This window comes from Oncorhynchus gorbuscha, linkage group LG16, assembly GCF_021184085.1.
Source record: "Oncorhynchus gorbuscha isolate QuinsamMale2020 ecotype Even-year linkage group LG16, OgorEven_v1.0, whole genome shotgun sequence".
NCBI lineage: Eukaryota > Metazoa > Chordata > Actinopteri > Salmoniformes > Salmonidae > Oncorhynchus > Oncorhynchus gorbuscha.
Genome location: NC_060188.1, coordinates 47,847,808 through 47,861,301, shown reverse-complemented (window position 1 = coordinate 47,861,301; position 13,494 = coordinate 47,847,808). Strand labels below are relative to the sequence as shown.

The window sequence follows — 13,494 nt, the reverse complement described above, 5'->3', positions numbered from 1 at the left end:
GTGGCATTGTGTTGTGTGAAACTGCACGTTTAGAGTGGCCTTTTTTTGTACCCAGTACAAGGTGCACCTGTGTAATGATCATACTGTTTAATCAGCTTCCTCATATGCCACACCTGTCAGGTGGATGGATAGTCTTGACAAAGGAGAAATGCTCACTAACAGTAATAAACACATTTGTGCACAACATTGAAAAATAAGCTTTTTGTGCATATGAAAAATGTCTGCAATCTTTTATTTTAGCTCATGAAACATGGGAACAACACTTTACATGTGTTTATATTTTTTTTCAGTGTAGCCATCTCTGTGATATCCAAGCCAACGCTGCATGCATTTAACATAGCACAACCTTCAAGTATCAGACTACGTTACATAGAATTCAACACAACTATTATGTGGTGTTCTAATAGAAAAGACGCAATTATCACAATTTTCCAACCAAAACATTTACATAGAGGAAATGTGAAATAACACTCAAAATAAGAGGCCACTTGACCAAAATTAAGTTCTATGAACTTTTTTTTTTGTGTGGAGGGAGGCAGGTGCAGTGTTCTCAGTTTATACAAAATAAAGGGAGGGAGGGTAAACTCTTCCTTGGTTGGCCTGCCCTTGTCTTAAGTCCAGGCACAAGTGAATGTGATGTCCAGTCATAGTGCCCAGCCTGCTCTCCATCACTGGAGGGCCTCTGTGTTCCCTGGCTGAGGGCCTGTCTCAGGGAGCTCCAGCTTTTCACACTTAGTCAGTTTCAGGGTTAAGTGCTGGGAGATCTCATTGGGGTCGGTGTACAGAGCAGCAGGGACGTTCTGGAAGACAAGGAAGGAGATTTTGCAAATGACTAACCCTCTACAATAGCGGTATGATAGTATCAGCTGCACAGTGACATGCATGAAGTAGCATGAATGATTTGGACAATATGTTTTAGACAAAATCATACATACTTTTTAGCAAAGGGTGGAAATGTTGACCACTTGTGGTTAAAAGTGACCTGAGATTGGAAGTTTGGGAGTTCAAACCCTGGCCGAGTCATACCAAAGGCCTTATAATTGAATGCTCTTTCCTTATTGAAATTACATAGAATATGTGCAATTTGGAGGTGTGGCCACTTGGAGACAAAAGTTAGACCTCTCGCTCAAACCATTGTAATAGTTTTTTCTTATCCTGCACCTACTCCAAAATGTCAATGAATATTCTTATGTTCCTGAATGTATCCAGAGTATTTTCAGATTTCGTTATTGACAAATGCTTTAAAAAGTTCAGCAAATGTAAAACGCCCATCAACAGGTTAATGTTTGGATTCAATCCCCTGTCAGGTGAACTGTTGTGTCCTCACCTTCGGTGTGATAATTTCCCCATAACCTTAAAAGTGTTTTTGTTCAAATGCAATACTGGTCACACATGTTTTTTCCACGAGTGTAAGGGGGTTTAAGGATCTGAGGCATCAGTGCCCCAAGCTTTCAGGGAGAAGACTATACTAAACATGTACTCTCCAAACAGAAAATACAATTCTCACCTGCAATTCTGAAATGTTGCTTTCTCGAGTACTATACTCTCTGATCATGTAATTCTTTCCAGCCTGTAAAGAAAACCAGGGTAAGTGATGACTCATTTCATAAGTAGGCCTAGCCTTTTCATAGTTGAACTTCTTAACAGTGAATATTGTCCATTTGCTGCTAAAGATATCCACAGAAAATGACTCTCATGCACATCCACTCTGGTGGTTAATCGATTGTCATTTCTCAGGACAGCCCAGTCACACTTGCCTCGTGGTAGAGCCGCGTGTCATTTATACGGATCAGAACTCCATCCACTCGCAGGAAGAACCTCAGAAGCAGGAAGAAACTGGTGGGCATCACTCTCTGTATCACACAAGTGGGTAACAAGAGCATAAGTCATTCTTCAAAACCTCATCAGCCTCTCAGAGGCAAGCATTTCAGAAAATGCATTTAACATAAGTAGTTGAATAGGAAAATTGCCTTTTTTTTAATTCCTGGTCTTACAGCCCCCGCTTGTCACGGAGACGGACATATGGACATACGTTATCATAAAGTATCAGTTCCTGTCTGAAAGTACCACTCACTATTTTGACGCTGATCATGGACACTCCGTGGTCGTGCAGCTCGTCCTCAAACAAAAGCACGTCGTCGAAGAACATGATCTGCTCTCGCGCCTTCAGCTTCTCCATGTCAATGCGCTCCGACGTTTCTGTCGCCTGATGGAATAGCAGGTGTGTATTCATTAGTGCACACCATAGCAAAAAATATATATTTTGCCACGAATATAAAAGTTTCTCATTAGACACATTCAGGTAGGCCCCTCCCCATTCCGGCCCGTTTCATTCCTAGTGAATGCCCCCCAGACAAGAGACATCTTGAGACCAAAAAGCTTTAGAATATTAAGCCTATGCGAAAAAACTACTGCGTTCCAGGCTAACTACATTGCAGTCATTGCATTTCATCAACCGATGATTGTGTGACACATCAGTGACGGCACAGTCGGGCGTCAGGCTGCCGTATCATATGGCGTGGTTAGATGACATGTTAATCACCTATCCAAGCAATGTGAGATCTGGCAGGCATCTGCAATAAAGTCTGTCTTAAACACAGCCAATGACTTACGAGAAAATCTTCTACTTAGTCATGCATCGATGTCAATATGAGTCCAAGTTTAATTTGGACTTAAAAGTTAAGACGTGTCTCTTATTTTGTAATGTTTGTGTTGTATCCAAAGTGTGAACCCGAAAAGCCTCTCACCGTCATCTGCAGGTCCTCTCCTAACAAGGTGCCTCTGTAGTCTGTGGTGTATGTCCAGTCGTAGCGTTTAACTACCTCTTTGGAGTGTTCAGAATCAGCCCTGGGAATACAGCCACATCCACTCACTGAGATCATTTCCCATAATAGGACTGATTAGGACTAAACCAATTCAAACGCCACTGTTTTTTCTACTTCAATAGCATTTAGACAGTGAAGGTGGCTAGTGTATTATCACAGAGGTCTTATGATATGAGTTGTACCTGCTCTCTTGCCATTCCTGTGCACAGGCCACTTTCACAGAGTCATGCATGTTGTTGACCCTCTTGAGGGCATCGATGGCATTGAACTCAATGCCATAACCGTCTGTGTGCTGGATGCGTAGGATGTTGTCCCCAAACAGCATCTCTGGGAGCGAGGGCATGTGCATCTCCTCCCCTAACCTGGGACGAAACTGTCAAGCTTGAAACCTGAACAACTAACCTCAATGCAATTGATGAGATTTGAATGACTAAAAGTAAGTCTAAGTCGATAAACAAGCTCCCCAATGTAGACTAAACCTTAAGAATATTAAACAGAGAATAAAAAAGACAAAATACTTGGAATATCTTACCGTTCAATGTCCTTAGATTTCATAATGTGGGTTTTTGCAGCAGTTACTTTCCATGGTCCGAATGTGAAGTCTTGCTTACTGCTCTTAAACCCATGGGTCATCATGGCTGACAAATTGGCAAACATCAACTGTAAATACAGACACCAAACCCATCAGAGACAGAAGTAAAGGACGCCACGATAGCCTAGACAGCCAATAGTGGCCGCTAGATCTGCACTGTCTAGGATTCATGTGTATTCCTGGTATTACACTAGCGTCCCCGTGGACCGGCTGGTAAATAAAACATCCGTCATTGGGCCTTCTAAGACATCATTTTCCTTAACTAGCTTTAAACGGTGAGCTGTTGGGTAAAAATGGTACAAATGTGTTATGTCCTAATAAAACACATTTTCCACCACTCTTTTCAGATTCTGACAATTTATGCCCCATTTATGCCCCACACGGATTTCCTTACGCTGTAGTTCATGTTTACGGAGTCTTGCCCCGCTACTGAACAGACAAGTGTAAGTTAGTGTTCGTAAACAAAAGATGAAGGAGAGCCTGTCTTGTCAGAGATGGCATTTGTTTTGTACAAATGCTAAATATGACATTTCCATTCAAGACAGGATAAATATATTGTTTCAGGTGATAAGCATGTTTTGTTTAGTTACTTTTTCATCAACTTGTCTAACTTTATAGCAAGTCAAGCTACCTTGCACTGCAGAGCAGCTAACTAGCTAAAAGCTAGGTTGATGATACCACTGTAGCAACCTCCACCTAATAATTATCATAAAAAACAAACGTCATTACTGTCACAATAAACTAACGGGAGGCAACAGCCATAATATAGTTGGCTTAACAGGCAATGTAACATTACTATTAAAATAGTACTCACAGGAATAGGTAATTATTTACAAATTGCTAGCTAACCCATAAAGCCATCACCGAATACCATATATTTTCATCTTCTGTGGTTTGGTAACTTCCTGTTCTTCAATGAACTCTGGCTGGACTGAAGACGACGTCAAGTTAGAAAAATGTAAAACAGGCCGACTACACCGTTCGTGTCGCATGCACGAGCGTTGCAAAATACATTTAGAAATCTATATATAGGCTAACGTCACGCTGCTTAGCGAGCACTACTTCCTCCTGATTCGACTCACACAGAGGCTTGAACCACAGTTTTATAACTAATCCAAGATAGGCTCGTCTGTTGTTTCCAATGGGAACAAATTAATCATAGTGGGCAGAGTCAAGCAAGGAGGTGGGCAGAGTCAAGCAAGGAGGTGGGCAGAGTCAAGCAAGGAGGTGGGCAGAGTCAAGCACGGAGGTGGGCAGAGTCAAGCAAGGAGGTGGGCAGAGTTAAGCACGAGCTAGTGAGATCCTAATGGCGTGTTCTATCATTTATTTGCATATTTCCATTATGGAACACCTACTCTGAAGTGTGCAATACCTCTATTAGCCCGTTTACTCTTCCTAAACTATGCACTTTTTTGAATCTTTGGCAAAGGGTCAAATCTACAAACGCAGTCCACTTGTTTGTTATAGATTTTCATTTTGGAAACAGAAAATGTGCAGAATGTCTGCCTAAATCCATCTCGCTCCATTTTCAGTGAGCTTCCTCTCATCACCATATTTGGTAGTGAGTGGAAACTCCAACTGGAGGCTTCACATTTATACATCAGGTGAAATATCTGGCTCATTGTTCTATTGTTGCTTGAACCCAGGGCCAGAATATGTGAGCGGAGCATGCCCAATTTGACTGGAGCGCGAGCGAAAATCCCCAAAGGAGCGTCAGCCTGCTCCAATTTCGCTCCAATAGTGCTCACTTCATAAGCTTAGGGCATACCCACCCCAGCATGCATTTGTAGTATACTTGTGTGCTGCTATAGCCCCTTACTCCATGACAGTAGCTAAAGTTCGCTAGATATTTTCATACAGAAACTGATAAAACATACAGGTGCTACATCAAGGTGACTTACAAAGATGAGGACCAAGAGCAAGTGAGGGAGTGCGATGATGTAGTGTCCACAACTAAAGAATCATTTTGGGATCGGAAAAGAAACTTATCCCAAAAGCATGATGGTGTATTTACTACCGGCACATGCTAAAAGAAAAGAACGAGGTGGGTAGATAAGTGCGTCATTGGAGCAAAGTATTCCTAAACTAAAAATCGGATCTCTTAAAACGATTTGTTCATTTTCGTTATATTATCTATACAATAGGCCATAATAGATTTTTGCATAATAGGCCTGGCATATTCCCACATTCAAGGAGCTTTCCGTTTTGATTGGGTTATTTTGCCTTAAAACCTTTAGACCTACCTATAGAAAAAAAGTAACTCTGCATCTCTGCACAGCCTGGCAAGAGTAGCCCCAGGGGGTGTTTAGCATCCCCAGTGGCTCTGCAAGTGTGGAGAGGATATTCACCACTGCTGGCCGGCTCTCCAGGCACCATCGCATGAGCCTGAAGCCCCAGACCGGCCAAACTCTTGTTTCTAAAAATGAACCCAAAGGCACTTAGTCATTTTAAATGTAATTTGTATTTAATTCTAAGCAAGTCGTAGCCTATATGTGCAATGCATATGATTAAACGCCAAGCACTTTGTTCCTACCAGCCTATTGTGTCGCACTCGCAAATGCTTCACAATGTATTTCTTTGTAGGCTATAGCCTTGAAAAAAATATAGCCTAAATAATGAGGCTCCCTGTCTGGCTCCTGACCTATTTAGTGTTCATATACTGTTTAATATGACATGTAGCTTACTTGAAATTATGTTCACTTTTTACATTCCCCTTTCCATGTTTATTCAAATACTATTCATTGAAATCCATATAGGGGTCCAGGTAGTCACAAAAGTGGCTGTTGGTTAAATTTGGATTTTTAATGAAAGGAGTTTAGAAGTGAAAAAAAAAAACTGAGCACCGAGAGGTTTTTAGCTGAGTGGTAGGAAAGGACACAAAGCACATCTCAGATGAGTAGGATTTCCAACTGCTCACATGCTCTGCCCAAGGGCTCTGCTTTGCTAGCACAGATGTCCTCCCTCCTGAAGCACACGTCCGCCCTCTTGAAGTGGGACACTTCATACCTAGCATTACAACAGAACACAATTCCTAATGATTCTCAATACCCCATGAAAGTCAGTCATTAATAGTTACCACAATCACAAGCCAGACTTTGTGGGACTATCGCCCCGTAGCACTCACTTCCGTTATCATGAAGTGCTTTGAGAGACTAGTCAAGGATTATATCACCTCCACCATACCGGACACCCTAGACCAACTTCAATTTGCTTACCGCCCCAATAGGTCCACACGCTGCCCTAACCCATCTGGAAAAGAGGAATACCTATGTAAGAATGCTGTTCATCGATTACAATTCAGCATTTAACACCATAGTACCCATCAAACTCGTCTTTAAGCTCGAGACCCTGGGTCTCAACTCCGCCCTGTGCAACTGGGTCCTGGACTTTCTGATGGGTCACCCCCAGGTGGTGAGGGTAGAAAACAACATCTCCACCCTGCTGATCCTCAACACTGGGGCCCCACAAGGGTGCGTTCTCAGCCCTCTCCTGTACTCCCGGTTCACCCATGTCTGTGTGGCCATGCAGGCCTCCAACTCATCATCAAGTTTGCAGAAGACACTACAGTGGTGGGCTTGATTACCAACAACGACGAGACGGCCTACAGGGAGGAGGTGAGGGCCCTCGGAGTGTGGTGTCAGGAAAATAACCTCACACACAATGTCAACAAAACCCTGGAGGTGATCGTGGACTTCAGGAAACAGCAGAGGGAGCACCCCCCTATCCACATCGATGGGACAGTAGTGGAGAAGGTGGCAAGTTAAGTTCCTCGGCATACACATCACGGACAAACTGAAATGGTCCACCCACACAGACAGCGTGGTGAAGAAGGCGCAACAGCGCCTCTTAAACCTCAGGAGGCTGAAGAAATTTGGCTTGTCACACAAAACACTCAAACTTTTACAATGCATAATCGAGAGCATCCTGCCAGGCTGTATCACCGCCTGGTACGGCAACTGCTCCACTCACAACCGTAAGGCTATCCAGAGTGTAGTGAGGTCTGCACAACGCATCACTGAGGGCAAACTACCTGCCCTCCAGGACACCCACACCACCCGATGTCACAGGAAGGCCATAAAGATCAAAGGACAACAACCACCCGAGCCACTGCCTGTTCACCCCGCTATCATCCAGAAGGTGAGGTCAGTACAGGTGCATCAAAGCTGGGACCGAGAGACCGAAAAACAGCTTCTATCTCAAGGCCATCAGACTGTTAAACAGCCATCACTAACATTGAGTGGCTGCTGCCAACATACTGACTCAAATCTCTAGCCACATAATAATAAAAAATTGGATGTAATAAATGTATCACTAGTTACTTTAAACATTTTATATCATGTTTACATAACCTACATTACTCATCTCATATGTTTATACTGTACTCTATACCATCTACTGCATCTTTCCTATGCCGTTCCGCCATCGCTCATCCATATGTACATATTCTTATTCCTTACACTTGTGTGTATTAGGTAGTTGTTGTGAAATTGTTAGATTACTTGTTAGATATTACTGCATGGTCGGAACTAGAAGCACAAGCATTGCGCTACACTCACATTAACATCTGCTAACCATGTGTATGAGACCAATAAAATTTGATAAACCCAGCCTATTTCTACAATTTCTTACCCTTAACCACACTGCTAACCTTTGCTTTTTGGTCCCAATTTAAGGTTAGGAAAACAAAAATGACCATAAACATCCCACCTACTTCTTTTTCAAGTCCTATACTTAAAAAAAATATATATTATTACAAAATTCCCTATAAAAAAAACACACCACTTCGATACAGCTACGACCGATGATCAGAATGATGAGGAGTCTGACTGTAGGAGTGTTTTTGGAAAAAGTGTATTTTTGCTGATCCATGTGCTTTCAGGGTGGGTGAAAGCGGAGTTGGATGCTGTGGAATCAGTGAGGGTAACCAGAAGTGGTCTTGTGATAATAATTTGTTTCTGCTGGTCAGAGGGAGAAGGCACTCCACATTAATACAAATGGGGGCAAGAAATATTAATTGTTTTGCACTCAAGAAAAGGGTGCCATTGAAAGGAGTGATTGATGGGGTAGCAGTAAATGTAAAAGTTGACTAACTGAAGGGGAAGATTCCCAGTGGTTGTGATATTTTTCCCTTGGTGCGATGCACACAGGGTGGCGCAACAGAAGAGTCATTGTCTGTTCTTTTGAGTTTTGATGTTGAGTCTTTGCCCGACAAAGTGATGTTAGGATATATAAGTTTATCCTGTACGAGCTTTTGTGCCAAATACATTACATTGTTACAGGTGTCAAGCTTATGTGCATGTGGCAGCAGTGTGTAGGAGGGAGGTTCCTGTGTGTGAGAAGTGTTCAGAAGGGCATGAGACAAATGACTGTGTAGCATTAGGGAAAGTAGTGGTATGTGTTAATTAAAGGGGTGCCCATTGCGCTGGGGATCAGAAGTGAGAGGCAGGTTGAGGTTTCCAGGGTTAGAGTAGCGCAGAAGTTGTCATATGCTGAGGCAGTGAAGAAAGTAGAGGAAGATGGTAGATGGTAGTAGATATGTACCAGTACAGAGCAATAGGCCAACAAGTGATATGTTTCAGTAAGATTGGATTTTTAGCAATGGTTATCAACTGTACTGCAGGGATGGAAGTAAGTCGCAGAATTTGTAGGTTGTGGTGGCAGCTGCAGAGAGGGATTTGGGTGTGTGAGACTTCAGAAGCATTACAGGGTGTGTTAAGTGGTGGTGTCCCATCCCTTCAGGTTGTTGGCCTGAAGTAGGACTAAATAGATTTAGTGGACTAGGGTAGTGTTCTTTTTTTATTTTTATTATTTGAGTGTTGTGTTAGATGGTAGGGTATTTGTTTATTTATGTAACTCTGTGTTGTTTGTGTCGCACTGCTTTGCTTTCTTGGCCAGGTCGCAGTTGTAAATGAGAACTTGTTCTCAATTGGCCTACTTGGTTGAATAAAAATAAAAAATAAAAAGTTTTACAGTCTAGTAGGTGGAGGTAATGCAACATTTATTGAATAACAATTGCCATTAAACCTCATCAAAGAAGAACAGCTACGACCGGAAGTTATTTTTGAGCAGGTTATAAATTATGCAGCAGGTTAAGATAATTAAACAAGCAGGTTTGAAGAATTGGGTTAAGATTAGGGAAAACCCGACCATCCATACTACTCTGGACGGCTCGGACTTAGAATATGTGGATAAAGACAAATACCTAGGTGTCTGGCTAGACTGTAAACTCTCCTTCCAGACTCACAATAAGCATCTCCAATCAAAAATGAGATCTAGAATTGGCTTCCTATTTCGCAACAAAGCTTCCTTCACTCATGCTGCCAAACATACCCGCATAAAACTGACCATCCTACCGATCCTTGACTTTGGCGATGTCATCTATAAAATAGCCTCCAACACTCTACTCAGAAAACTGGATGTAGTCACAGTGCCATCCGTTTTGCCACCAAAACCCCATACACTACTCACCACTGCGACCTGTACGCTCATAGGCTGGCCCTCGCTTCATACTCGTCGCCAAGCCCACTGGCTACAGGTTATCTACAAGTCTCTGCTAGATAAAGCCCCGCCCTATCTCAGCTTGCTGGTCACCATAGCAGCACCCACTCGTAGCACGTGCTCCAGCAGGTATATCTCACTGGTCACCCCCAAAGCCAATTCCTTCTTTGGTCACCTTTCCTTCCAGTTCTCTGCTGCCACTGACTGGAACGAACTGCAAAAATCACTGAAGCTGAAGATTCCCATCTCCCTCACTAGCTTAAAGAACCAGCTGTCAGGGCAGCTCACAGATCACTGCACCTGTTCATAGCCCTTCTATCTACCTCATCCCCATACTATATTTATTTATTTTGCTCCTTTTGCACCACAGTATCTCTACTTGCACATCCATCTTTTGCACATCTACCATTCCATAATTGCTATATTGTAATTACTTCGCCACCATGGCCTATTTATTGCCTTAACTCCCTTATTTGACTTAATTTGCACTAACTGTATATAGACTTTGTTTTCTACTGTATTATTGACTGTATGTTTTGTTCATTCCATGTGTAACTCTATGTTGTTGTATGTGTCAAACTGCTATGCTTTATCTTGGCCAGGTCGCAGTTGCAAATGATAACTTGTTCTCAAATAGCCTACCTGGTTAAATAAAGGCGAAAATAATTATTTAAAAAAACAGAAAGTAGGCGGGGCTCATCATAGCGGCGAACGTCTAGCTATTGCAAAATTCAACGCTATATAAAAGAAGCAGCAGGTAGCTGACAAACGGGCACGGATGTTTATTCAAAAGGAGTAGCAAACAACCATGCAATAACTTGATCAAGCATCCCACAAACGTATTTATCTAGCTGGCTAACACTAGCTGCGCCTCCGGCTTGTTTTGTGACAAGCTGGCTGGCTCACCATCACCATATAAGCTTGTTATCTTAACTTCAGTACTAATGGATAGCCATCCCAAATGAATAACCTACTGAAAAGACAGATAATTGAAATTAAAATCAGATATTACATTAAGAAGATAGCTAAAAGTACACAACTTACTCCAGTATTTTGATCGTCAGATAACGTCCATGAAAGAGAGCTTCACAGAAATGCTTCCGACGTACTTTTCACTCTTGTATTATATGGTTCCGCATAATTTAGCCATATACTAGCTGCTTTGTAAGACAGGTCCCAAAAATGAATTGAACAGAAATAAAATGCTTAAGAAAATATTATCTTAGAAATGTTTTCATATTTATTTATATTTTATTTGAAGTGTATGGCAGTTTTACTTTTTATATGTTGTGGTGATATTCTGCGCTGTCACCCAGACATAAGAGAGAGAAGATGACTGGTATCAATGACATAATCAGAGGCATTACAGTCAAGTGTTCCAAAATGGTAGTTGTGAGAATGTCCTAAGTAATTGATCCCATCCTAGGATTTGGTACAGTGGATGGTACTGTCTATGGCCCGATTGGTACAGTACAGCTTGCTCGCTTTTATTTTATTTATTTATTTAACTAGGCAAGTCAGTTAAGAACAAATTCTTGTATACAATGACAGCCTACACTGGCAAAACCCGGACGATGCTGGGCCAATTGTGCACTGCCCTATAGGCCTCCCAATCACAGCCGGTTGTGATTCAGCCTGGATTCGAACGAGGGTGTCTGTCGTGACACCTCAAGTACTGAGATGCAGTGTCTTTAGACAGCTGCGCCATTCGGGAGCCCCTTGTCTATGTATGTATGGCAGTGGAGAGAGGGATTGAATTATGGTCTCCCAGTTTTGAGTAGACATGGGGATGCTCAGTCCCAGGGGATACACTGAGGCCCGTTTCTTGGGACGTTGCCAAGAGGAGAAAGGTAAAGAATAGAAAACAGTACATGTGACATTCATAAACTGAACAAAATGCATTTCTTTGGGAAAAAAATCACAAATAAGTCCCCTACAAAAAGCCTGACCCATAACCTACGTTATATGTTTATGACTCGTACTGTAGTTGGAAATGTGCGATAACAGTGAAGGTTTTATTAAATTTGTACTGTTTTCTAACTCATTCTAATCAAATCAGTGTATTAGTCACATGCTTACTTAACCCTAACCAGCAATGCAGTTTAAAATAAGAGTATTTAAAGAGCAATAAAGAACAATAACCAGACTATATACAGGGGTACCGGTACAGAGTGAATGTGTGGGAGCACCAGTTAGTCGATGTAATTGAGGTAATATGTACATGTAGGTAGAGTTATTAAAGAGTCTATGCATAGATAATAACAGAGAGTAGCAGCGGTGTAAAATAGGTGGTGGAGAGGGGGGTGGGCAATGCAAATCATCTGGGTAGCAATTGGATTAGATGTTCAGGAGTCTTATGGCTTGGGGGTAGAAGCTGTTTAGAAGCCTCTGGACCTAGACTTGGCACTCCAGTATCACTTGCCGTGTTGTAGCAGAGAGAAGAGTCTATGACTGGGGTGGCTGGAGTCTTTGACAATTTTTAGGGCCTTCCTCTGACACCGCCTGGTATAGAGGTCCTGGGTGGCAGGAAGCTTGGCCCAGTGATGTACTTGGCCGTACGCACTACAGTTGCCATACCAGGCAGTGATGCTCTTGATGGTGCAGCTGTAGAACCTTTTGAGGATCTGAGGACCCATTCCAAACCTTTTGAGTCTCCTCAGGGGGAATGGGTTTTGTCATGCCCTCTTCGCAACTATCTTGGTATGCTTGGACCATGTTTGTTTGATGGTGATGTGGATACCAAGGAACTTGAAGCTCTCAACCTGCTCCACTCCAGCCCTGTCGATGAGAATGGGGGCATGCTCGGTCCTCATTTTCTTGAAGTACACAATCATCTCCTTTGTCTTGATCACATTGAAGGAGAGGTTGTTGTCCTGGCACCACACAGCCAGGTCTCTGACCTCCTCCCTATAGGCTGTCTCGTCATTGTCGGTGACACGGCCTACCACTGTTGTGTCATCGGCAAACTTAATGATGGTGTTGGAGTTGTACCTGGCCGTGCAGTCATGAGTGAACAGGGTGTACAGGAGGGGATTGCGCACGCACCCCTGAGGGGCCCATGTGTTCAGGATCAGCGTGGCGGATATGTTGTTACCTACCCTGACCACCTGGGGGCGGCCTGTCAGGAAGTCCAGGATCTAGTTGTAGAGGGAGGTGTTTAGTCCCAGGGTCCTGAGCTTATTAATGAGATTTGAGTGCACTATGGTGTTGAGCTGTAGTCAATGAAAGGCAGTGTGGAGTGCAATCTGTGGATCTGTTGGGGCGGTATGCAAATTGGAGTGGGTCTAGGGTTTCTGGGATAATGTGTTGATGTGAGCCATGACCAGCCTTTCAAAGCACTTCATGTCTACAAACGCGAGTTCTACGGGTCGGTAGTCATTTAGGCAGGTTACCTTAGTGTTGTTGGGCACAGGGACTATGGTGGTCAGCTTAAAACATGTTGCCATTATAGACTCGGATTGGGAGAGGTTGAAAATGTCAGTGAAGACACTTTCCAGTTGGTCATGTCCTGGTCATGTCCTGGTAATCCGTCTGGTCCTGCGGCCTTGTGAATGTTGACCTGTTTAAAGGTCTTACTCA

At 42.9% G+C, this 13,494-nt stretch overlaps 1 protein-coding gene across 1 annotated transcript; it reads right to left on the bottom strand.

Annotated features, from left to right (window-relative positions):
• Window positions 1-207: 207 nt before the first annotated feature.
• LOC124000168 (TIP41-like protein) lies at window positions 208-11,042 on the bottom strand. The gene is made up of 8 exons (XM_046306358.1): window positions 10,960-11,042; window positions 3,358-3,485; window positions 3,008-3,187; window positions 2,748-2,847; window positions 2,075-2,206; window positions 1,758-1,853; window positions 1,508-1,570; window positions 208-800 (listed from the first exon to the last, which is right to left on the bottom strand). The coding sequence occupies exons 2-8, from the start codon at window positions 3,480-3,482 to the stop codon at window positions 669-671; spliced, it is 828 nt and encodes a 275-aa protein (XP_046162314.1). The 5' UTR covers window positions 3,483-3,485; window positions 10,960-11,042; the 3' UTR covers window positions 208-668.
• Window positions 11,043-13,494: the final 2,452 nt, after the last annotated feature.